The sequence below is a fragment of the Dysidea avara genome, chromosome 6 (assembly GCF_963678975.1).
Source record: "Dysidea avara chromosome 6, odDysAvar1.4, whole genome shotgun sequence".
NCBI classification, from domain to species: Eukaryota; Metazoa; Porifera; class Demospongiae; order Dictyoceratida; family Dysideidae; genus Dysidea; species Dysidea avara.
The window spans coordinates 2,311,731-2,339,011 of NC_089277.1; the positions used below are offsets into that span (position 1 = coordinate 2,311,731).

The 27,281-nt window shown below is 37.5% G+C and overlaps 1 protein-coding gene across 1 annotated transcript in view; it reads right to left on the reverse strand.

Moving 5' to 3' along the window:
* Positions 1 to 22,248, reverse strand: part of LOC136257887 (ankyrin repeat and protein kinase domain-containing protein 1-like) — a 199,304-nt gene extending 177,056 nt beyond the window's left edge. The window contains exon 1 of the mRNA XM_066051210.1: positions 22,110 to 22,248. Coding sequence (XP_065907282.1) covers positions 22,110 to 22,151 — 42 coding nt within the window. The 5' untranslated portion in view covers positions 22,152 to 22,248. The remainder of the gene's footprint in view (positions 1 to 22,109) is intronic.
* Positions 22,249 to 27,281: the final 5,033 nt, after the last annotated feature.

The following is a 27,281-nucleotide window of genomic DNA, read 5'->3' on the forward strand; positions in this document are numbered from 1 at the left end:
GACATTCCTGTCAACAAAACTTGTCAAGTTATTAAAGCACAGTTTTCTTCTTTGAGGGAACTACAATTGATGCTGCTGCATGCAATCAAAGAAATCATCCATTATCCTGAAAGAGCTGGTGCATGTCATGGTAATCACTGGATTGTAGCTAATATTGTGGGATGTATACCTAAAGAAGTGAATGTCAACAGGTTATTTGTAATTTGTTTAATGCTGGCTAAGGTAACTATGAAGCCATTTCACAAGGAGTGGGAGGATTGGATTGTGCTGTTTTTGCTATTGCAGTTGTTACTGCATTGGTATTTAATATTAATTCATCTGCTGTCAAGTTTAAAAATTTAGTCACTTGCTTTAAAATCAAAAATTCACTTTAATTCCAGATCAATACTAATAACACTACAATGGGCTACAATTCATCAGTTTAACAGCATAATGATTGTGTAATCTTTTCTGTACTCATAAATTTAAATATTCATTGTCTTATGATTTCAAAACTATTAAAACCATATTTTATGGATAATCTTTGAAAATAGCAGTATAATTCAATCACCCATGTGCTCCAATAGGCTTCATGATACTCAGCCTAAGATCAACAAGATTAATAGTGGAGTTACCAGTTCTCTGTCATCCAACTGAGTGAAGATTTTCTTGGTATACCAATCACGAAAATTTGTCCTTAGAAAATCTGTCACAGGTTTATTGAAGCTCACTTTAAGTAGTTGCAACTGATCCATGCAGTTTGGAGGCACCATTACACACATTATACAGTAGTTTACTGCTACTATTGAGACTTTTGTATGGGCAGTGAAACAGGTATGGTATTAATATATGAACACACATGTATATCAAGAGTAACATGTAATCTGCTGTCGGTTGTTAATTAATGTGGTACTGCTTTTAGGATAGTAAATTGACTGTGGCTGTTCTGTGGGACAAGTTGAAGTTAAAACCTCATGTAAAATCTTGAGGAAGACCAAAGAATTGTGGCAAGTTTTGGGCTTTGAAGACTCACAAACATCAGATTGATGCAGTGTCCAAGACTTCAGAAGAGAGCAAAGCTAAGAAACCCAAGCTTCCTGAGAAATTGCCTCAATCAAAAAAAAATTCAGCTATGACTCAAGGAACTCCTTCTTTTTGTAGTCAAATACACCGTAAACAAGGATCTCATCTAAAGGAGTTAAACTGCATCAATACTAGACCAATACAGATTGATCATAATTATATAGAGTCAGATTCTTCAAAGAGATATGATGAACTTTGTTTGTTACAAACTGACAAAAAAGTTCTAGTATCCTACACAGGAAGAAATGCTTGGCTGAATACCCATTTAATCATTGCTGGTCAGAGACTATTAAAATTGCATTTTCCAAATGTTAGAGGTTTACAAGATGTAACTAAACAAGACACTCTATCTATTGAAAAAGAAACTGGAGAGTTCATTCTAATTTTACACTGCAACGGAAACCATTGGATGTGTATCCAATATGGGCTGTAAGCCAGGTGTTGTCAAGGTTTTTGACAGTATGCGTACAAGTACTGTTTGTAATAATGTAAGAGAGGCAATTGCTTCTATTTTGCATACCTCACATCACTCTATTCAATTGGTATTCCCTAATGTCACTCAACAAAATGGATCATGTGATTGTGAATTGTTTTCACTGGCATATACCTACACAGTATGTAGCGGAGAAGAGCCATCCAGTTTAACATGCAACCCGGCAAAACTTCATAAACATCTAAAGTCTTGCATTGATTCTGGAAAAATTAAACTATTTCCATCATCACTTTGTCAAAGACGGCTTCATCCTTAACAAAGAGTTACCAGATTTACTGTGTTTGCCGATTGCCAGACAGTGGAGATAAGATGGTGCAGTGTTCCAGCTGTCATAAATGGTATAACTATACTTGTGTCGGCATACCTAGTAATGATAAAGTGAATGGCAAGTGGTTTTGTAGAAACTGTGACAAACACTAAACTAGTATGTGTATAGTGGGCTGTGCTTTTTGCTGTATGTGACTATGCTTTTTGTTTATTTGTTTGTTTTAGCAGCAGTTATGTTTCATTCATTACTTAGCTATAGTTTACTGATTTTGTACTGACACTAAACCACTGATTCACTGTATGCCTATAACCACATCTTTTGCATCGTTTTAGAGCAACAGTTTATTTCACATCATTTTATGGTTACGCATGTGCTTAGCTATCACCTGAGTGGTTAGCTAAGTCAAGTCAGTCATAAGCAACAAAATGTTAGTACCTACTGCATGTTTTCATTAAAATCTTTAATAAATAAGTGCCACTCCAGGTCTGGACGTCAACCTTGTAGCTACACGGTTGAGTCCTGCTGGTATTTATACTATGAATTATGTGCTAGCTAATTATTGTTAGGTTACTCAGACGAAGAAATCTCGTGCCTTACAACTGCCGGTATCAATAGACTGTTTGGTGGTGGAGTGACACCACCTGGTCGATGTCAATAGCCACTCCATACAGTATCTTATATGGAGAAGAGTAAGAGAAACATCTCTGCAACTGATCTACTCACTATGGAAGTTATGGGTGATTACCATCATAACTGTGATAGCCAGCATAAGAAGTCTACTACAAATGCCGGAACAATTATGTGGTAGTGGAAAAAGAAATGTGATCAAAGAAGGGTAAGTGATGCACAGGGTTGCATTACTTGTAGCTGCTGTGGTAGGTGATAAATCAGGCTTGTGTGACATCAAACAGTGAAGAATTCAACTCCATAGTGTTAGTTATGCTCTGCCAAAGGCATCATCTAACTAGTAAGTATAAAAGCTAATAAAATGATCTTTTCAAAAAAATTATAGAAATTTATTGCAAGTATTTCAGTTACTTTGATCACACATAGGACTTGATGAACCTAAACAACACTGCCATGTCATCATTGAGGCTGGTTTTCATGGGATTTTTGGCTACACTTCATGATCACTTCAGAAACACCGTAATACCATAATATGATAAAATTTGACTTTGTATTATTGTATATAGGAATTTTACAAGAAAGAGCAACTAGCTGTATGCACTGACGATGCCAAAAGGCACCAATCAGGTTGAAGCAATATCTGATAAGGTAGTGTGGCCATCATCTCAAGTGGCAAGATCACCATCTCGCCTTCATTGGTCAGCAAGATAATTATACCATTCCATAGACTGGATTTGCAGTTCCTAGCTGCTCTTGCTGGGATACACAAAGTCAATATATGTACATTTACATTGTGTAAACTGCAAGAATAGATGCAGTACCAATCAGATATTGCAGCATCTCCATGTTAGTTAAACACTGACAGTGGCTTCATACCATTCAATAATTATTACTATCTCATTTGTCAAACGCAGGCTTTCGCCAAAAGGATTGAGACCTGCATGAGGGTGTTTCCCAGATTACAGATACTGTATAATGTACACTTACAAGAAAACAAGTGCGCCAAAACAGTACAGGTAAAACACAGTGACAAGAAAGATGATGAAAAAGACATTAGCTAATTACATAGGTGATGGTAAAGAGTCCAGAAAAACAATGGGACATGGGAGAGAGATAAAATAGAATATGGGATATGGTTCCAAAGGAAGATAGTGTTCACTAAAAATGAAATAGATCTGTAACAATTATTATTGTTGAAATAAGCAAAGTGAGTGGGTAAATTATTAGATTCTGGACTGGAGCTTATTAACTACTGTACATTGTAAAGTTGGCAGATCAATAAGTAATTGTGGTGAGTAGAAAGGTCTCGCCAAGTTAGGTCTTCAATTACATTCAGCAGATGACTTTGACCATTTCCTGACAGTTAGTTTCCAGTGACTACCACATACCCATCAAGCAGCCCGTCTCTGCTGAAGTGTGAATAATCAGCCAAGAAACAATAAAAACAATAACATTGCACATTTTTTTGATATGAAATGCAGTAATAAAGTGTAGCTAGTGTGTTCATGTTTTGCTGTACAGTATGTTTGGTGCACACATTGCAAATTTAATTTAAAATCTTGAAAATCATTATAATTTTTATACTAGCATAATGCTTGATACTTTTGCTATAGCCTATTATGCTTAAAATTATGCTGGCATAATTGGCACAAACCTACATTTGAATACAATGCTACCATTTTGGTGCAAAAAAAAGTTGTCTATTAAAAGTTCAACTCAACATATTTTCATCACTAGCATAATGGATGAAAATGTTTTGCCATATGTTAATATTGTATTTAATGTAAAATAACACAAATATTAAATACAAGCTACCAAACTAAATACAAGAAACTAAACTAAACTACATACAAGCTATATACACCTACTTAGCTACATTACAAAACCTAAACAAAATCTATAGCATCCTCCAAGCAAAGAGCATACTGTCTGAGCATTATAATTGTTTCCATAAAGTCACTGATAACCATTAATATTTGTATACACAAATTATTCCTATGGTTCGTCATTTTATTTTTGTCGATGTAGCTAGTGACAAAAAATGTTTGATGACAAGTTTTTCCTGATTTACAGTATTTAAGATCCTACACAGCTCACATGAGCTATGTTAACCAAGCTATATAACATACAATACCAGCACCACCAGAGATCTTGTCATCATGAACATACACTGTCCATCCCATTTTTAAGAATTAATACTAACAAACACAGTTTTTATAGACACCATTCCAAAATAGAACAATTTATCAGGTAAAGTCATAGGAGGAGGGATTGTTAAATCATTTTCTTATCTGTTATGACATTGCACAACACTCATGCGCTATTATGAGTTCTTGCAATTATAAAATATAATAATAATAATCACGTGAGCTATAGCAAGATATTGATCATCATTATTACTTACATACAAATGCAAATTCAATATTATTCATAGTAGAATCACAAGAGTTGCGCATGGACTTACAACTCTCAGTTGCACAAGACTATTATAGACTAATGTGGCCACACCGGCAAAACTATGCCATCTACCCACAACTGGCTGGTGAATGAAGATTGGCTTGCTGGCTCAGTGTTACTGTACTAGATGGTGCACGTGTGTTGCTGTAGGGGAAATGCAGTAGCTGCTACATATCACGATTTTCCAAGTTCTTACAATGTAAAGTGTCATGTGCTGTACAAGCATGTGTGTGAGTAGTTGTTCAACAGCAGATTTTCAGTAACAGTGGCAGTGTTTATTCTAGGGCTGTTAGGCCCCCCTAAAATCTCAAACTGAGCTATGTTGTAATACCATCATTTATTTCTTGCTTCACTACTTTTTATCGCTTGGATCCCCATTTCATTTTTAAATTAATAAATTTTAACAGTTATCAAGACACACAGTAGTGTGTTGTGTGGCCAAAGAAGCCGGCGCGCCACACCGTGAGTATATTGACAGGAAGAACGAAAACGTCATTTTCACACCTTTGTATCTCGGTGATCACTTATCTGATTGGAACCAAATTTGCTACACAGTTGCCCGCCAGCCAAGGGAGTCTACATTCCAAATTTGAAGGAAATCGCTCCAGCCATTTCCGAGATACGAGCTGCCAAAGTTTCGTTTTTTTTTTTCTTTTTCTTCTTCTTCGTCTTTTCGCACACTTGCAAAAATTGCTATAACAAGCAAACGCGTACTCCGATCGCCTTGAAATTTGGCACACAGAAAGGGAGTCCAAAGGCGAATCCTAGCATCAAATTTGGTACAAATCCGATGAATGGTTCAGGAGTTATGACCGATTATTCGCGTAAAACAAGATCGATTTGTTGTCACGCCTACAGGGTAAACCGCTTCATGGAATGAGTTGAAAATTGCTATGTAGATGGAGTAACCATCGTAGGAGTGCCTTTTGGTGGTTTGAAAGGAATCGAGATAAAGAACACGGAGATATGACACAAAACCCAACCTGTGTCACAATTACGCGATCGATTTTTATGAATAAAAAAGTATTAGTTTTCACGCCTACTAGGCAAACCGCTTAGAGCAATGAGCTGAAAATCGGTGTATAGCTGGAATAATCTTCATAGAAAGTCCTTGCAGTAGTACAGAAGAATCGGATTACAAACCACTGAGTTATGATTCGAAAGCCAACTCCGTGTAGCAAATGCGAGATCGAGATACTCTAATAGAACAGTCACCCTAATAGAGCATTCGGCTAATTTATTTACTCCATTATAGAATTTTATTACATCACAAGTTATTCTGTAGGGAGTTCAGCTGCAAACAGTTAATCTTATAGACAGTTCAGCAAGAAGACAGTCACCATGTGGAGAGTTAAGCAAATATACCACTATAGAGATTCAGAACATTACAAGTCACACTGAAGAAAGTTCAGCTATAAACAAGTCATGCACTGTGTAGAGAATTCAGCTACAATTAAGTCACTCTCTAGAGAATTCAGTTACACAGAATTCTGCTACACACAACTCACTGTGGAGAGAGTTCAGCTACAAACAAATTACCCTTTAGAGTGATCAGCTACAAACAAAACACTTTGCAGGGTGTTCAACTGCAACAAATCAATTACCTTTAGAGCGATCAGCAATGAACAAATCAACACAAATCTACCAGTAGAGAGATCAGCTAGAAACAAACCACCCTGAAGAGAGTTCAGCTACAAAAAATCACCCTGTAGAGACATCGGCTAGAAACTAGACACAATGTAAGGAGTTTAGCTACAAACAATCGCCCTGTAGAGAGTTCAGCTAAAACAAATCAACCTGCAGAGAGATCAGCTACAAACAAATCAACTTGTAGAGAGATCAGCTACAAACAAATCACCCTGTAGAGAGATCAGCTAGAAACTACACACAATGTAAGGAGTTCAGCTACAAACAAATCACCCTGTAGAGAGATCAGCTACAAACTAGACACAAAGAAAGGAGTTCAGCTACAAGCAAATTACCCTGTAGAGAGTTCATCTACAAACAAATCAACCTGTAGAGCAATCAGCTAGAAACAAATCACCCTGAAGAGAGGTCAGCTACAAAAAATCACCCTGTAGAGAGATCAGCTAGAAACAAATCACCCTTAAGAGAGGTCAGCTACAAAAAAATCACCCTGTAGAGAGATCAGCTACAAACAAATTGCCCTGTAGAGAGATCGGCTACAAACAAATCAACCTGCAGAGAGATCAGCTACACACAAATCAACTTGTAGAGAGTTCAGCTACAAACAAATTACCCTGTAGAGAGATCGGCTAAAAACAAATCAGCCTGTAGAGAGTTCAGCTAAAACAAATCAACCTGCAGAGAGATCAACTACAAACAAATCACCTTATAGAGAGTTCAGCTACAAACAAATTACCCAAAAGAGAGATTGGCTACAAACAAATCAACCTGCAGAGAGATCAGCTACACACAAATCAACTTGTAGAGAGATCAATTACAAACAAATCACCCTGTAGAGAGATCAGCTAGAAACTACACAAAATGTAAGCAGTTCAGCTACAAATAAATCACCTTATAGAGAGTTCAGCTACAAACAAATCACTCTGTAGAGAGATCAGCTAGAAACTGGACACAATGTAAGGAGTTCAGCTACAAGCAAATCACCCTTTAGTGAGTTCAGCTACAAACAAATCAACCTGCAGTGAGATCACCTACAAAAAAGCACCTTGTACAGAGCTCAGCTACAAACAAATCACCCTGTAGAAAGATCAGCTAGAAGAAGTTACCTTGTAGAGAGTTCAGCTACAAAGAAACCATCATGTAGAGAGTTTAGCTGCAAACAATTCACCTGTAGAGAGTTCAGCTAGAAACAAATCACCCCGTAGAGAGATCAACTGGACGAAGTCACCTTGTAGAGAATCAGCTACAAAGAAACCATCATGTAGAGAGTTCAGCTACAAACAAATCACCCTGCAGAGAGTTCAGCTACAAAAAAATCACCCTGTAGAGAGTTCAGCTAGACGAAGTCACCTTATAGAGAGTTCAGCTACAAAGAAACCATCATGTAGAGAGTTCGGCTATAAAGACACCACCATGTAGAGAGTTTAGCTGCAAACAAATCACCTGTTACAGAGAGTTCAGCTACAAAGAAACCATCCTGTATATAGTTCAGCTACATTTCAAGTCACCCAGTAGAGAGATCAGCTGCAAAAAAAATCCTGTGGGGAATAATGAGCATGTAATAAATATATGTATATAATTTGTATAATTATTAATAAAATCAAAAATAATTGAAGTACTAAAATTCTTCTTTAAGTTCTTTTCTTCTTCCTGTGGTAAAGAAAAAAACACATGGGTTATAAAAGCCCCAAAGCCAGCCATAGGCCGGCTTTGCAGTATACAAATACAAAAAGAAGTGAAATCTAATCCAAAACAGCCAAGCTGTAAAAAAAGTGTGCGGCCCTCAGAAAGGCTATGGTGAAAAAAGATGTGAAATCCAAGGTGGCGGCCAAGAAATGGCTGTGATGGTAGGTTAATGGTAAAAATTTTAATAATGACAATTCAGGTAAATTTTGTGAAGCGGCACAAAAATTCACCTGAATTGTCGTTATTAAAATTTTTACCATTAACCTACCATCACAGCCATTTCTTGGCCGCCACCTTGGATTTCACATCTTTTTTCACCATAGCCTTTCTGAGGGCCGCACACTTTTTTTACAGCTTGGCTGTTTTGGATTAGATATCATTGACAGTACGAAAGAAAATGTGATTTTCACACCTATGTAGCTCTGTGATCCCTTATCCAATTGGAACCAAAGTTGCTACAGAAGTTCCAACCAGGTATGGGAGTCAACATACAAAATTTGAAGAAAATCGCTCCAGAAATGTCTGACATATGAGCGACCAAAATTTAGTTTTAATTTCTTCATTTTTTCTTCTTATTCTTCATTTCGCAACACTTTGCAAAATCCACCATAAAACATGAATTCATGCTCCTCGGGCTAAACTTTGGCACACGTAAAGGGCTCATTACAGCAGATCTTAGTACCAAGTTTGGTAGGAATCAGATGAACAATATAACAATGACTGATTATTCGCGTAAAATAAGGTAGAAGGTCTGTCATGCCCACAGGGTAAACCCCTTGAAGGAATGAGCTGCAAATTATCATAGGAGTGTCTTTTTGTGGTTTGAAATGAATCCAGATAAAGGCCTTTGAGATATGACACAAAACTCAAGCTGTGTCACAATTACACGATCGATTTTTATGAATAAAAAACTATTAGTTTTTATGCCTACCAGGCAAACCGCTTAGAGAAATGGCTGAAAATTGGTGCGTTACTGGAATAATTATCATAAAAAGTCCTGGCAGTAGTACTGAAGAATTGAATTACAAACCACTGAGTTCTTTTTACTGTTAATTTTTTTACGCAGTGGATATTTGTCCGGCAGCCGGACACTATTTCTGTTTGATATCCGTCCGGCAGTGTCATCCATAGCTCGAGTATCAAACACACTAGTTGTATGAAGGTAAGTTTTTGGGTGAGTTTGAGGCAAGCTAGGGTTGGAGCGAGCATCCCGGTGAAACCAGGCCAACCCCAGTTCACCTCGAACTCACCCAAAAACTTACCTTCATACAGACAGTGGAAGTCATCATTGTGCTTAACAGGCAAATGTCATGTTAGTGTTACAGATAGGGTTGGGTTCAGCTTTAGTTTCTTCTTCACCGGATATTCTTCTTATACAAGTACATGAAAAAATTTGGAATTTTTAACTAGAGTAGGGACCATAACACATCGATAAAAAGTACTGAAACAAGTTGGAGTAGTCCATGATATTAAATCACAGTAAAACAATAAGAAGTGTTATATCCCTACTGTGCTCAAGATACCATAACAGAAATGCACAGTAGGGATATAACACTTCTTATTGTTTTACAGTGATTTAATATCATGGACTACTCCAACTTGTTTCAGTACTTTTTATCGATGTGCTATGGTCCCTACTCTAGTTGAAAATTCCAAATTTTTTTGTGTACTTGTTTGTTAAATTTTTTTGGAAATAATTTTATTATGACTGGTGAACCCACACATACCGCATCTGAAATTCCTAGCCCCTTATTGTCTGAAAAGTGAACTATCCATTACGCTTCATTGCCATCTATGTTCAACCCATTGCAGGGCTGGAGCCCAGAGATTTTGAGTGGTCCGGCCATCCATGGACTGCAATGAAGGTCATAGTCATGCACACTACTCAGTTTTTATTGATCTAATATGATATATAAATCAGACATTATCTGCTTTGGTGTGTTACTTAACTGCGTGTGTTATAGTACACACAGCATGCTAAGCTAGAGGGGTTAGGGGGGCATGCTACTCTGAAATGGCATCTGGAGGCTATGCATAGTCTCTTCTTTTTGTTAACATCAATGGTAATTTTGTGCTACATTACCAATTAATTGAGTTTCATACCTGACTATTATAGCTAGTAGCTAATTTTGTGTATACAAAAATTTCTCAATGTGAAAGTTTAGTTTTAGATTGTAACTGCATGCTAATGCATGACATGCATGATCAATTAGCTCAATGTAGTGTGCCATGCAGATGACTCACTGGGTATTTTAAGACAGTTAACACAGATGTCATGGCTTAGACTGTAAGTACTGAATGCTTTATTAGAGTATCACGATGACTGTTCTATTAGAGTATATTTTGACATAGATTATATAGGGAATATATAATCTATGATTTTGATGACTGCTCTATTAGAGTATCTCGATCTTTTCACTAAAATTAAGTAGCTGAAAAGTGATTGGCCGGACCGCAGGGGCGGATACAGGAGCTGTCAAGGGGAGGGGCACAAACAGGCTAAGTTGTAAGTGGTTGGGGGAGCCAGATTCTCTTGTTAGTTGCTTCGTTTTTGAAGCAGCAAATCATCACCTCTTAGTAGTGTCTCACTGTTGATTTTTGCAGATGGTCGTAAAGCCTTAAAAGCTGTTTAAAAGGCTCTGAATGTCTTTAATAACGTCAATACAATAATTATTTTAGAGGCGCTTATTAGTACGCACGAAAGTGCTGGGTGATAATTTCACAGCTAGTTTGACTGGTTTTAAGTGAATTTGTAATAATAAATATTAGTAAAGTGTGCATATTTTCATGAGTTATTGATCTTAGCCTGACATAAACTTTAGTATTATTCAAAAGAAGAAGTAGCTAGCTATAGCTACTCCACAAGGGAAGGGGGGGAGGGCATTTGCCCCAAATGCCCCATCCTGGATCCGCCATTGGACCGTGGGCTCTGGCCCTGACCCAGACCCATTGCACAGCATTTCGAATCAAGAACTGTTCATAAAGCACCTCTGCAATCCACGTATACCAATAGAAAGAAATCGTGCCGCGCGCTCCAATTTTTTTTTTTTTTTTTTTTGAAACCATCAGAATAATGATGAAATGACAAAATTACATACAGAGCCTCGGACACATGCGACTACAAAGATAAGATCCGCGTAAGCATGGCAAGGATACATACAAAAATAATTAACTACAAAACTTAACTTAAAGTGTCCAGGTTGGATTACTACGTGCATAAAAGATTCTCTGAGAGGAAGTTATAGCCACAGCAGCTGCTCTATCATACTTATCGTCTGAAAAGTGAAGTATCCATTACGCTTCGCTGTTGGCTATGTTCAACCCGTTACACAGCAGTACGAATCAAGAACTGTTTGAAAAGTACCTCTACTTTCAAAATAGCCACTACGAAAAATACGGACGATTTCCGTTACGAAGGGAAGTCATCACGTGCTATCGCCAAATCGACACTTTTCGCTGTCAGCAAAGATGAATGGGACACAAAAGAGGACACTGGTAAGTCCATGAAGAATGCATTGTACGTACTGCGGTATGCCAAAAGGCACCTCTCGGGCCGAAGCGACGTCGAACAGTGAAAAAATCAAGCCCGTAGCCTTATTTTTTATTTTTTATTTTTATTATTATTATTACTGTGCAAGAATCAATGACAAATTATAATGCACAGGTGTTATGCATATAAGTATCTAAGTTAATACAAAAATCATTAAGTGTGGGAGAATCAACTACAAGTGGAGGTAAACTATTCCATAATTTAATTACAGAAGGCAAAATGAAAATTTATAAGAGTCAATATTTGTAAGAGAGATGGATATAGTATCCTCCTCGAAGTAAACATTGTTTAGGTACAAAGTGGCTGGCAGGAATGTCTATAAGGTCATTAATTATCTTGAACATCATAATACATTTACTTCTTTGCTGTAGGGTAGGTAAGCTGAGTTGGTTCAACATTCTAGAAACACTGGAAAGTTTAAAATAATTATTGTAACAAAATCTTGCAGCAATTCTTTGGATACTTTCTAGTAAGTTAATGTTTAGGTGGGTGTGGGGGTCCCAGATGGTAGAGCCATATTCAAGTATTGGACGCACCATGATCTTATAGATGTTACATTTGACATGTGTAGGACAGTTAGAAATATTGCGACATAAAAATGCATTAACTTGCCTTGCTTTATTGGTTACTTTCAGCCTTAGCCGTTATCGAGTTACGCTTGTCTGAAGGAATCAGTCAGTTACTCAGTCAGTCAGTAGAAAATTCCGTTGAATAAAAAAATTTTAAATTCCGTAGCAACTTGTTGAAAGCGCTTCGGGTCGATCTGAAAGCTTTTTTGGGCTTAGTTTTACCTGACCAATACTGCTTCATCGTCGTCTGGGAAAATTGAGACTGATTTTCGGGTGATATTATTTCGTGGGCCACGCCTACTCCTTTGTGACCCTACTATACAGTACTATCGTACTGTATGATCAGTATTGGGAGTAACGCGTTACTTAATAATATTACTTTTGTAGTAACTAAGAAATATAACGAAATACGCTATAAAAACAGGTAATATAACTCAAGTTACTTTACTTACAAATGTAACGCGTTACCTAAGTAACATAGTTACTGTAACGAATCTAATATTATGTAATATTATTACTACAAGTATAACGAAGTTACTAATCTCGTTAGTAATCCACTGAGTAACGCCCAGCAACAACGAAGTAATGAAGCCTACTGAATGAAGCTTATTCACCAGCTTCTTACTTATAAGCAAGATTTGCACATTGTTCAACATCGCAATCATGTCACGTGATAAGGTGGTAGTTTCACACGTGACAGCCTAGGGCTGTGGACACAAAGTAATATAATAGGTAATATTATTATAGTTACTATATTTTATGGGTAATATGTAACTGTAACTAAATAGTTCAGGTGCAAGTAATATGTAATATGTAACTAGTTACTTGTAAAAAGTAACTTGCCCAACACTGTGTATGATAGGTTTCTTCTTGAATGACGCATATAATAATAATAATAATAATGCTTTACAGAATAATAATTCTGAGGGTCTACTATATATAAGGTAGAAACTAAGAGAGGTGGGTAGCTGGGAGCCACGTAGCACAGTGGCTAGGTAGTCTGGCGTAGCCGACCCGCGCGCGTAGCGCGAGGGTCTGGTGACAGCCGCATTCAGTACCTGTGCCAGCTTTACGAAAAACTGGTGCGTCCAATCAGATCGCTTAGTGACCAATTAACAACATTCTATGACGTTATTCCAGATTTGCCCACTGATTATGGCGAGCTTCTTATGTCTTTTCTACAACCACCACAAATGTAAGGGGAAATATATGTCATTCAAGTGCAAGTACAGTAGCTGTCGCGCTCTGTTACCGGAAATTGTCCACGTGTTTCGCGCGTATTTCAAATTTAATTGCATTCCATCTGCACAGGTACTGAATACGGCTGTCACCAGACCCTCGCTCTACGCGCGCGGGTCGGCTACGCTAGACTAGTGGCTAGGATCCTTGCCTAATCAAGGGGTAGTCACTATCAATAGTCCTGTAGAACTATCTGCGACCGAGATCAAGGTTTTTGACTGATCGACGAAAATATACCTTGATCACTTGATTTCGCCTTAAAAACAGCCTTGATTGCTTGATAATTTAGCACATATTTTCGTAAATTCTTGTTTGTTTGCGAGCTAGCTTAAATCACCACTTTCTAGGACGTCTTGATCGCTTGATTCAGTGTTAATTTACCTCTTGATTGCTTGATTTGATTTTGATCCTGGTCGCAGAATTCGTGTCAGAATATGTGGGTGTCTTTTAAGCAAGATACCTTTTCCCATTATGGCAACATGACTAATAATCATTTGGAGAGCAGCCACAGTAAGCTTAAACAAATTGTCCATCACTCTGACAAGCTATCAGAGATGTTTCAAAATTTGCTTTTACATATCACTACTTGTACTGAAGAGTACTAACATGTTGCATTTCAAGAAGAATTTACAACACCTTCTAGCAATGGTTATGAAATACCAGGAGTTTCATTGGTCAACTCTATTTGCACATCTTATGCAGCCAATCTTATTAAGAGTAGCTTAATTTAGCTTCTAAAGTGGCATACTCTGTCAGTGTCAAAGATTCAAGCCACTTTAATGTAAAATACAAGGACCATCTCCACAAATGTTGATGACAACCAATTTAAGTGCACTTGTGCTTTTGCAAATAGCATGGGATTAGCCTGTCAACATATTTTTGCTGCATGAGCAAACCAAGAACTTGAGCCATTTGAAGTGCAGATGGTAAAGGAAAGGTGGACAAAGTGCTATCAAGATGTTTCTGATGATCTCCCAACAACCGATGATTTTGCTATGGTCTCAAATGAAAATTCTCATGATGTATTTCAGACTCAGCTCCTTCCAAATAAGCAAATTTTTATCACTACTCTCTCAAGAAGTCGTAAGTATCGGAAGATTATTGATTTGGGACAGAAATTGGCTACTGCTGCTTCTGTTTGTGGCATGGCAGAGTTTCAGGAGAAATATCATTCACTTGAGCATATCCTTGCTTTGTGGGAATCTAACATTTCTTTTGTTGTTACACCAAAAGAGGAAAGCAAGGAGATGCTACTGTATACTAAGGTAACTTTAATTTGATAGGTTGTTTCATGGGCAAAAACCTCAAGAGTATAGGGTTGGCATATAAATAAAATATTAAAGAAATTGGGACTAATGCAAGTAAGGATGTAGCTGCACAATGGTAGCCATGCATGGTGTGTTTCTCAGCTAGGTTTGTCAGGTGCATTAGAAGAATAGGAGGCTTGTGTTCAAAATTTCTGGTCTCATTTCATAATTTAATATATCAGCCTATCAAAAAGGCAAGTTGGTTGGGTGCATGAAACAACTAATCAAGTTGACAAGGCTTAATTTTTCTGTCATAAGCTATTATGTGTTTGATTTACTCACCAACTAATAGGAATTATTCTGACTGTATAATGTGTTCTCAAGAATTTTGAATTGAATTTATTTAATTTTGTGTCTTTTCTGAATTTCCATTTTTTATTGTTTAGTGTTGGTTGGTGCTAAAGTCATCTTTTATTGTGGTAGCAGTGTACTGTGCATGACTTGCATATCTTATTGCTGTAGGATGATTGTGCCGCTGGTCAGAATGTGGCAAGTAATTTCCAACAGAATGATCTGTTAGGTTCTGATGAAGATGGGCATATAGAAGAGGCTGGTTTAGCCTTGACATCAGAAGCTGAAGAATTTATTATACCCGTGACATCAGAAACTGAAGAAGTTGCTGTAGCCTTTACATCAGAAACTGAAGAAGTATCTGTACCCTTGAAATCAAAAATTGGTGATGATACAGAACCCATTAATGAAGAAGCTAGTACCAGTAAAGAAGAGTCAAAATTGCAACAACAGGTACAGAAGAAATTCTGTGTATTTCTAATGAGTAACTTGCCCAATCAAGACTTATTAAGCCAAACTGATAATTTTCCATTTTTATAACACAAACTTTCCAATATTATGTTTCAGGTATGAAGCTAGAATGCCTTTTTGTTGAAAATAAATGCATGCAAGTGATTAGGATTTATCCACAGTACTGTTGTCATACTTATCTACACTAATGTATATCAATAGAAGTTTTGGGCTTTTCTGGCTACAAAATCACCCCTAAACCAGCCTCATAATTCCTTCACGGTACCTTAGCAGTATTGGTTAGGTACCTGGCAATAGTTTACTGGATATTAATTGTTGTGTTCCTTGTTGGTGCTTAAACGTATTAAACTGTATTGTCTTGAATTATGTTTGTTTCATCCAAGCAACTTATATAATGGCTAGCAAACAAGACCAGCATTTATATACGTGACCAGCATTCTCATATCATACTAGAGCTGAAAGAAACATTTGATTCGATGAGATGTTTACTCAGTTGTACCATAAAATACATCAATAAGTGTTTGAATATAAAGCAACTAAATTTTTTTTTTAAATATTAATCATAATGTTTTAGATATTTGTCAATGGAATTTGGTAGTAGGTTTTTGTATTATTTCTGGTTATTTTTATTTAGTGAAATACAGCCTTAAAATTACAAATCAAACACATCAATTCAAACATAGCATATTCATCAAACTATTTTAATTATATACAATCCAAACAAATACAATTTATAATAAATTTGATATTTGATTCTCTTTTGAGTTGAAAAGGAACTTGATAAATGTTCTCACTTCTTTGCTTCTAAACATTGCATGGAATTGTTACTGCATGGAATAGTTACTGTACTAGTGTTCATTTGAGACCTAATGTTTATTCAAAACCCAGTGTTTACTATATAGCAGATTATTTTCGAAGAGGTATATTTCGAAGCTTCTACGAAAATTTAACTCTTCAAATATAAAGCTGCCTTGTGCCAAATCGGACAGATGTACTACTAGAAGCTTCACATCTTATCGTCCCAGGTAAAGAATAAATAAATTAAATCTCTTTCTGCACTATCTTTTTTAAATCAGGTGCATGCCCACAGCCGAGGCCGGCTGTGGGCGCACCTAGTTTACTGAAATTGTTTTCGTAAAGGCATAGATAATAGAGTACTTAAAAGGGACAGGAAACGCAATAACGTGACGTCACAAAATACTATTGGAATTCCGTGTATTACGTCATGAACATACTCACAATTGCTTCTATTTTGTACACCTCACATCACTCTATTCAATTGATATTCCCTAGTGTCACTCAACAAAAATTTTATGGATCATGTGATTGTGGATTGTTTTCACTGGACACAACATGTAGTGGAGAAGAGCCATCCAGTTTAACATACAACCAGGCAAAACTTCGTAAACATCTAAAGTTTTGCATTGATTCTGGAAAAATTAAACCATTTCCATCATCACTTTGTCAAAGACCCCTGGCTTCATCCTTGACAGAGGGTTACCAGATTTATTGTGTTTGTTGATTGCCAGGACAGTGGAGATAAGATGGTGCAGTGTTCCAGTTGTTGTAAACGGTATTACTATATTTGTGTCAGCATACCTAGTAATGATAAAGTGAATGGCAAGTGGTTTTGTAGAAACTGTGACTAACACTAAACCAGTATGTGTATAGTGGGCTATACTTTTTGCTGTATGTAACTATGTTTTTTTTGTTTATTTGTTTTAGCAGCAGTTATGTTTCATTCATTACTTAGCTATAGTTTACTGATTTTGTACTGACACTAAACCACTAATTCACTGTATGCAATATTTAAAGCAACAGTTTGTTTCACATCATTTAATGGTTACACACGTGCTTAGCTATCACCTGAGTGGTTAGCTAAGTTGAGTCAGTCAAAGCAACAAAATGTTAGTACTTACTGCATGCTTTCATTAAAATCTTTAATAAATAAGTGCCACTCCAGGTCTGGACGTCAACCTTGTAGCTACACGGTTGAGTCCTGCTGGTATTTATACTATGAATTATGTGCTAGCTAATTATTTGAAATAATTGTTAGGGTGCTTAGATGAAGAAATCACATGCCTTACAACTGCCGGTGTCAATAGACTGTTTGCCGGCGGGGTGCTATTGCCTGATCGATGTCAATAGCCACTCAGTACATTATATTATATATGGAGAAGAGTAAGTAGTAAGTAGAAAAGCTAATAAAATTATCTTTTCAAAAAAAATCATTACAAGTGTTTCAGTTACTTTGATCACACATAGGACCTGATGAACCTAAACAACACTGTCATGTCATCATATAGGATAGGAGAGGCTGGTTTTCAAGTGATTTTTTGGCTACACTTCATGATCACGTCACAAACACCAAAATATCATAAGTTTGACTTTGTATTATTGTATAATTTCACAAGAAAAAGCACACTAGCTGTATGCACTGACGATGCCAAAAGGCACCAATCAGGTTGAAGCAATATCTGATAAGGAAGTGTGGCCATCATCTTATGTGGCAAGATCACCATCTCGCCTTCGTTGGTCAGCTAGATGATTATAACATTACATAGACTGGATTTGCAGTTCCTGCATGCTCTTGCTGGGATACACAAAGTCAATATACGTACATTTACATTGTGTAAACTGCAAGATTAGATGCAATACCAATCAGATATTGCAGCATTTCCATGTGAGTTAAACATTGACAGTGGCTTCATACCATTCAGTTATTATTGCTACACCTGTATCTCATTTGTCAAAGGCAGGCTTTCACCAAAAGGCTTGAGACCTGCATGAGGGTGTTTCCCAGATTACAGATACTATATAACATACACTTACAAGAAAACAAGTGTACTAAAACAGTACAGGTAAAACACAGTGACATATTACAAAGATGATGAAAAAGACATTAATTACATAGGTGATGGTAAAGAGTCCGGTGAAACAATGGGACATGGGAGAGAGATAAAATAGAATATGGGATATGGTTCCAAAGGAAGATAGTGTTCACTAAAAATGAAATAAATCTGTAACAATTATTAGTTGAACTCAGTTGAAACAAGCAAAGTGAGTGGCTTCTAGTGGGTAAATTATTAAGTTCTAGACTGGTGCTTATTAACTAGATCGTAAAGTAGGCAGACCAATAAATAATTGCGGTGAGTAGAAAGGTCTGGCCAAGCTACTGTAGGTCTTACACTCAGCAGGTGACTCTGACCATTTTCTGATGCCAGGTTAGATTCCAGTGACTACCACATAACCATCAAGCAGCCTTTTGCTGCTCTCACTCCAGAATTATCTGATCCTGAAGTGTGTAGATTCCAAATAGAACATACATATCACAGTAGAGGTTGCACTAAACTTGCATAAGCAGCAGCTTTAACAGAGTGAGTTGCACCCTACAGAGAATGCTTTAAATAATTTAGTGTTATGGACTTACAGTACATAGCCTCAGTCAGAGAGATTTGCAGTGTCCTGACTATGACAAGGCAGAGTTAATGAAGACATCACGATCATACACTTATGAAATGAACCTGCTTATATAGGGCTGCATCATCAGTGGAGATCTTAACAGTGGAACATATTGCACAACTTCCTGAATGTCATTAATAATAGTAAAGGTCCTAAAAACAATGCTGTGGTACACCAGAGCTAACAGGTAGCCATTCAAGTACAACCACAAAAAAATCACGTGAACTAAATAGCAGGATAATGATCATTATTTAATACTTACAAATACAACTTCATAATAGAAGCACAAGAGTTGTGCATGGAGTTACAGCCCAAGACTAGATAATGTCCAGTTCAGTGCACAGTGTGTATTATGTGATTCCCCACGTCCCACTACTGCCCATGTTTTGAATGGCTGCCCAGTGGCTGTGTCACAGAATAGATACACTTAGCAGCATAATTTGGTGTTGCAGTGTATGGCATCCCACTTTATCAACATTTTTGAAAATCTACCGTTTATTTGAATTTTGTGAACCTTCCAAACCTACAAGCCAGTGAGTCACTCCAGCCACAATTCCATCAGCTGTGATGGTGAATCCTTATCGTACACACATTGTTATTCACAATACTGCCACTGTTAAATCTCCTTACTTGAGTTGGCCTGTCCATTGGATTCAGAAGACCATCTTCAGTCAGCCAGGTCATGTAAACAGAGCAAGATAGAGTATCAGCAGAATTTGATTGCTTGAACATTTGCAACTAGCTTTTATAAAACTCTTGAAGTTAGTGTTTTGGGCCACTATCACCATTTTAGTGCAAAGAACTTATGGAACCTGTTATATTTTATACACCAAGTGTCACAAACAGCACTGACTAAGGAAAATTCTGGATGACGCTTCATGGCAGTGTATTATGGCTTCCCAAAGAGTATTTATGGTTTAGAATTGCTGCGAGTGGTTCCTCTTCCGAGACTGACTTTCTTTGTAGTTTAATGTACACGCATGCATACTATTTTTATACTCTCTCATACTTAATTATTTTTTTGTACTCTTCGGCTTCAACTCTTCCTTGCCATGCCCACACATGTGTTGATTCACTAACTCTGTTTGGTGGTCAGGTGACCAAGGACTCATTTGTGTACTTTTTATCCATTATTCAATAATAATGTTTTCTTTTAAAAAGTGTGGCCACGCCGGCTAGATTACGCCGTCTACGCACTGACCGGCCGGTAGAAAAAAAAAAAAAAAAGCTGTCATTCATTTTCCTTTTTTTTTTACTTGGCCGGTGAATGAAGTACCAGTAGGTGAGCATGCGCTGCTGCTATACTGCATGGAGAATCATAGGACAAATGCGGTAGCCGCTACATACAATTGGCAGGGTAAGTACTTCAATTCAAAACCGAGAAAGGCTTTATGATCCACCCTGCGACTATAGTGGTGATGAATATACATTATGGAAGCTATTATATAGAGCAGTTTCAAAACCATGGTAACCAAAAATTATGCAATGGACCACACCCAAGTCGCCATGTTTTTGTACCAGACTGCTTGATGTTGCAAGTTGAATTCCTCGCTAAATTCATGTCAAGACTTATTAATACGTAAGTAAAATAGATGCCAGTGATAGAATAAAGTATGTAGGTGAGTTATTAGGCATTAAAAGATACGTACTGCCTCCCAACAGGGCAGTTTCGTAGGAAAGAGAAATACGTAAAAATGGATTTGGCCAAATTGCGACCTATTCACCGCCCCAAGGTGGTTAAACCTAGGGGAAACTTGAAGTATAGGTCTTTATCCAGCACCACAGCAGCATACAGCCACATCCAGCTATCCCAGGATTAGCCAGAGCTCCTGAAAGGCACGAGACCGATGATGGCGTACTACCAAACTGTGATAAAACGCCAGCAAAAGAAGACTCTTAGTGGTGAATTTTGCTAGAGTTAAGTTTTATTGTCGAAGTCAACCATCAGTTAAAGTTTAGCGGTCTTGTTTTGGTTTTTTTTTTTGGTTTTTTTCCCAGGGTAACCAGCACCCCTTGCCACCACCCCTAGCACTAGATGTTGAAGTGCTAGACAAAAATTGGACTGAGATTAAAGGGAGCAATTTAAATAATTAGGGGGAAGGCACCCGACCCTCTGATAGTACAAGGTCAAGTGCCCTATGGCTGATGGGACAACCACTGTGGGAGCGCACCCCCCTAAGGCACGCAATCGCTGAGCGGAGCAACGAGAAGCTGATGCGACAACGTAGCCAAGACATCACGCTGCTGTAGGGAACTTCTCTTCAGGGACAGTAAGTAGGCTAGACGTTTGTAAAAGATGCTGGTACATCCACTGATTCCACCAAACGTTGAAAAGACTAATGGGGTAAATGAACCCATCTCAACCTCCCTAATCCTCTGCTCATATTTCCTACGTTTCTCCTTTTCAAATCTCCGATACAATGAAGCCACTGGTGTAGCACGGTATGACGAAGCAGTTGGATTAAACACCTTAACATCAAAGAAAGCCCGTTAGTGGTCTTGTTTTGGTGTCTGCTTTTTCACACGAAGTGGGAATCCCAGCACATGAACGATTCTGGCTAACTCGGGGATGGCTGGATGTGGCTGTACGATGCTGTGGTGCTGGATAAAGACCTATACTTTAAGTTTCCCCTAGTTTTAACCACCTTGGGGCGGTGAATAGGTCGCAATTTGGCCAAATCCATTTTTACGCATTTCTCTTTCCTACGAAACCGCCCTGTTGGGAGGCAGTACGTATCTTTTAATGCCTAATAACTCACCTACATAATTTATTCTATCACTGGCATCTATTTTACTTACGTATTAATAAGTCTTGACATGAATTTAGCGAGGAATTCAACTTGCAACATCAAGCAGTCTGGTACAAAAACATGGCGATTTGGGTGTGGTCCATTGCGTTACCATGGTTTTGAAACTGCTCTATTGCTCCACACACTAGCTCCATTAGTAACGCAGACAACAATCATATTACTTCACGTACCTTAGTAGGCTTCCTCCCCTTTGTTTTAGCGACTCCCGCCATTTAGGATACAGTTGGTCACTCCCTTGCGTGGGTGTTTACAATTCTAATTAGTATAATCGTAGCTAATCATAATGTGGTTAATTGTGGTTGAGGGTGGAGTAGCTAACTTATTTGATTTGAACACTTAGGGTAGTAGCTTATTACCTTCATCAAAACCTCATTCCATTTTTTGTTTGTTTAGGGGTTGCACCATGACATAAGCCTGTACAGGGTGTTCCCCCACAGATATTACACACAATATACAGCTACAAAAACAAATGGACAAAAATACAAGCGCTAAAATTATTATACACACAATAGAATTAGCTATAGCTACTAGCTAAGTTGCTATAGAATTTTAAAACAATAATGTTTCAGTTAATTATAAGGCCACTCCAAATAAATTCTCTGTTTCCCGTCCTGGACTCAGGAATATTTGCATGCGGGCGGGCGGTCCATTTCCATTATTTCATTATAAGATTGGCTAGCTTTTCAAGCCATTATTTGTCTGGCACAGCCAAAAAGGCTGCATAAAAGTATGCTTAAGCTTGTTCCTTCCTTTGTAAGTTGCAAAAGTAACACAAACGTGAAGTTTGTGCTGACTTGATAGCACTGTTGACACGTGAGCTGACACTGTTTCAAGTGAGCCTATCAGTATGTAAGAATAACCGAAAAATAATGGAAGAATACGGAATAATGGAATATTTAGAGCTGGTAGTAACCAGATGCGGGCGGCGAACGGGAAACAGAGAATTTATTTGGAGTGGCCTAAACTACTGGCAAAAGCTGACAACATATCAAAAGAAATCAAGTCCTTAAAAATACACAATTAACAAAATGAATAACGAAAAGCATTAATGAAGGAGGGTAGTAAATGAATTGCCAAGGACGAGACTGCATGAGTGTAAAGATTATTCATCTGAAAATAATCTGAAAACTTGACCATGGGAATAGGATAGCATATAAAGCTATGTCTCAGCTTCAAAAAGGCCATCTAAGTTCCCATAAACATTCATCACTTGATGTAGCTAGTCTGTTGAAAAGTAAATGGATAGAATGTGCTTTTGATCCATTTTGCAGCTCTGCATTACACTGATTCTATCATGTTGATATTCTGAGAGTTATTACAGTATTCAAGGAAACATTAAGCATTAAAATAGCTTCTGCTTTAGCCGTCAGTATACATCTATTGTAATAATATAGCCTTTCACAGAGATTGTGTTGCAGCACTGGAACCTATTCTCTTTATTATATGTGACCGGATTTCACATAACAAGGCTTCCACACACACAAAATCAAACTTACGTTTTTACCAGAAATGGATTGCTGGCCTAATACACTATCACATTCCACACTGTACTTCCTTCAGGACTGGCAAGTCTGGTTTCTGTGGCAGCTTTCTTCCGACCCTGTCAAAGCCACGAGTGGGAGATTGGCGCCATTGAATGGCCATGGCTTTGTGATAATGGTGTGTAGTGAGCTGGGACTTCACAGAGAGCTCACCAATAGTGTTCTCGGTCAATTTGGAGTGATTTGAGGGCCATGGGGAGCCCAAACTTGGCCTCTGGATTCCAATCGTCTTCTTACTCCATTTTATACCCGTATATTAAGACCACTGTCCACCCCCACCCTCCCACCCTATTACTATCACCTGTGATATTATTACCCACTCGAGAAAAGCTGCCCAAAACAGAGCTAATTTTGGGTATCAGAAATGTATACACCCACTCAGTGATAGCTAGTAAATAGATGCATACTTGGTGCAAATTTTGCTTGCACAGCTGTAGGCACTGGGAAGTTATTACACAATGATTACTTAAAATCGCCATATCTCCTAACGAAGTTTTGTGCGTCGAAGCCGGGTTTTGTCAAATTCAGTCACATATTTTGTTAAGGACCTTCTGGATGTGGTGTTGAGTATATTATCTCTGTTCACGTATGACACAAAATTATATCGACTAATTAGAAGATTTGATAACTAAATTCTAATTTTGCAATGGGACATAGATAACCTTCTTGGTTGGAGTAGGGATAGCAATTGTCTTAAAGGCTGAGCACTTGTAATCTACCAAGTTTGTTGTACAGAAGACATAGAATGGGTTAGAAATTTTTGGCTATAAAGTAATGTTATGTTAATTGTGCATGTCACCAAATCAAATATATAAACTACTTCAAAATTGGCACAACAATGACATACAACTCCACCTTAGCTACTGTGACATCATTGTTACACTTCCATTGTAGTTGTTTACCTTCTATAAATTATTGCTATAGCAACCAATAACTTTACTTACTTGAGATAGCCACTTGCCTATGATATACGTACACCATTGTGTTGACAAGTGTGTATTAAGTGAAACATATTTGCTCACCACAATACATACAAAGATCACTTGAGATTAAACAAACTCTAAAGTTACTCTCAGTGCATGTACAAACTTGCAACTACAGTAGAAGCAACTACAATTTCAAGACAGTCCATGCTACTAGATGGTTTCATTTTATTTTCCTTTAAAATGTATCAGAACCCTTCAGTGTTTAAGTTATCAGTTTTAAAGCTCTGTGTATGCCAAACAACCAACTATAAAATTCTGAGGTAGACAATCAATACTCTATCATAGAGCATTATGATATATAATATCCCAAAATTTGAAAAATGAAACTGAAACACATTATAGTTATAGTCTCCTCTACAATACACTAGCAGGAAGTAAGCAGTGAGTAAGCTATATCTCTGAGAAACATCACACTGGAATACCATCATGAAAATCATCGCTCATTTTCTAGGAATATTATATTATTGATCTTCCAGTGAGTCAAATATGCGCAAACTTTTGCCCAAAATTCTTTCAGGAATTTCCCAGAATTTTCACTCATTATGCTCTTTCAGTGTTCCTATTGTATGCTCCTAAGTTAGCAACATTTGTGACAATTATCATAGAATATTTTAATCAGTGAATGCTCTATTAGCTATTTACTATCAGGAAACTGTACCATGTTGACCAGTGAGTCCTCCCTTGCTATGGATCCAACAGTGACACAACAAACATAATTATATAATCCTTGTTGTTTTTCAATTGCCAGTGATCTCTCTGTCACACACTTAGATCACTAAGCTGGTTAAGCCAACACCCTTGCTTTCTGTCCCCAAAAGAACATTCAACTAGTGTGGGCAGGCAATTATTATTATTAATAACTAAATTTTTGAAAACCATCAAAACACTGCAAAAAAAAGCATCAGATAGACAGCTGGCTGACTCAGTGAAGAGAAATGAACCATCCCAGGGGCGGATTCAGAGTTTCGAAAGAGGGGGGGCACCTTTCTGAAAAACAGTTGAAGACCAAAAAAAACTTGCTGAAAACCAGTTGAAAACCAAAAAAAAAAAGGTCACAACAATAATAGCTAGTTATACTTACCGACTATATCACGTCTGTTATGTAAAATAAAATCCTATTTGTAGCTTCATAGGTAAGCTACACTGCCTCATGAACATTGTGACTGCTTTATTAGAGTAATTGACTGCTCTATTAGAGTATCTCGATCTTGTATGCAATTTCTTGAAGGGGGGGGGGGGGGGCATTTGCCCCAAATGCCCCATCCTGGATCCGCCACTGCATCCATAGGGCCAAACAACCTGCAAAATGATGGACTTTGCTTGTAAAACTTAACTTTATATACAAATGCTGAAAATACAATAATCTCCATATTTCCAATTATAATAAATGCCAATTACACACTTACCAATGGGGTGACAAACAGGCGGGTGACAGGAAGCAATTGCAAGGTATTAACAAATGTTGTATTAATTCCTTATTTCCCGTCACACACCCACATGCCACTTTGCCTACCACATTGGTAATTATTATTGGAATTAAGATTTAAATTGTTTATAAATTTTGTGTTGAGATACTCTAATAGAGAAGTCAGCAACTCTAACACTCAGTTATCTTACTAAAGCAATCAAAACCATTATTTATTTACTGGGAGGTATTTCACTAGTTTCAAACTCCTTTAAAAAGTTTTACTCTGTTAATAAATTTCTTGGAAAGTACTTTGCTGTTGTCTGTGACACATATGAAAAGCCACATCACTTTGCAACATCTAGCCCAGTGGTGATTCTAGACCTGACCTACAGGGGGGCCAAGTAGGGAACAGCATAACTATTGTTGTTTGGCTGTAGTATAAAGTAGAATTTAAAGGGGGCCTGGGGGTGCAATCCCCAAAAGCTGCAGGATTTTTGTAATTTAAAGGCTTGAAAACAACCTAAAATTTATGCCAAAACATGAAAAATGCTAAATATAACAATGCCAATCTATACTCAACTTTATGCCCCCCCCCCTTAGAATCACCTATGATCTAGCCTGTTGCTTGAAGCAAGTTGGATAGTGGACAGTGCTGTCAGTGCATTGTCATTCTGAAGGCTCACCAAAACAATGAAATTTTAGTTATTAATAATAATAACCACCCACCCTCGCTACCTGAGTGCTCTCAAGGTGACTGGTAACAAGGAATCTTATTATGTTGGCCTCCTGATATACTGTCCACTGCTGAAGTTGGTCAGACTCAGTACATGTTCTGAGATGTAATGGTTGATAGGATCAAGTTCATGTTGATAAAACTACTATTGACTGGTGCACATCTTTTCATTATACAGGTTATCCAATAACCGAGTTATCTGAAGGTCTGCCTTCGCAACATGTCTCCGTCTGTTTTGTGGCCCCTCCCAGTTTGTCATTTCTTGGAAATTAAACTATCCAAACAATGAACTCATGTTTATTAGGAGACTTCATTGCTTGTACTGGATATTGTATGTACTTCAATATCAATATTGACTGGTCCCACTATTTTGTGCATTGGCTGTTAAATACTATAATTTCATTGATAAAACGATGTCTATGAAATTCACTAATATCCCACAACAATTTCTTGTCTTATGGTATGGGACTAAACTTAAAATACTTATACTCATAGTGAACCTTATGGTCACTATGGCAACACCACTGAGTAGCACTTGGTCCTATTATGAGGTGGTCTTAGTATGAGGTACAAATCACAAATACCATTACATCTTATGAGTAACATAATAATTAATTTTATACTATACAGTGTAACCTGTCTGTACCACTCACCATCAAGCTGCCAAATAATCC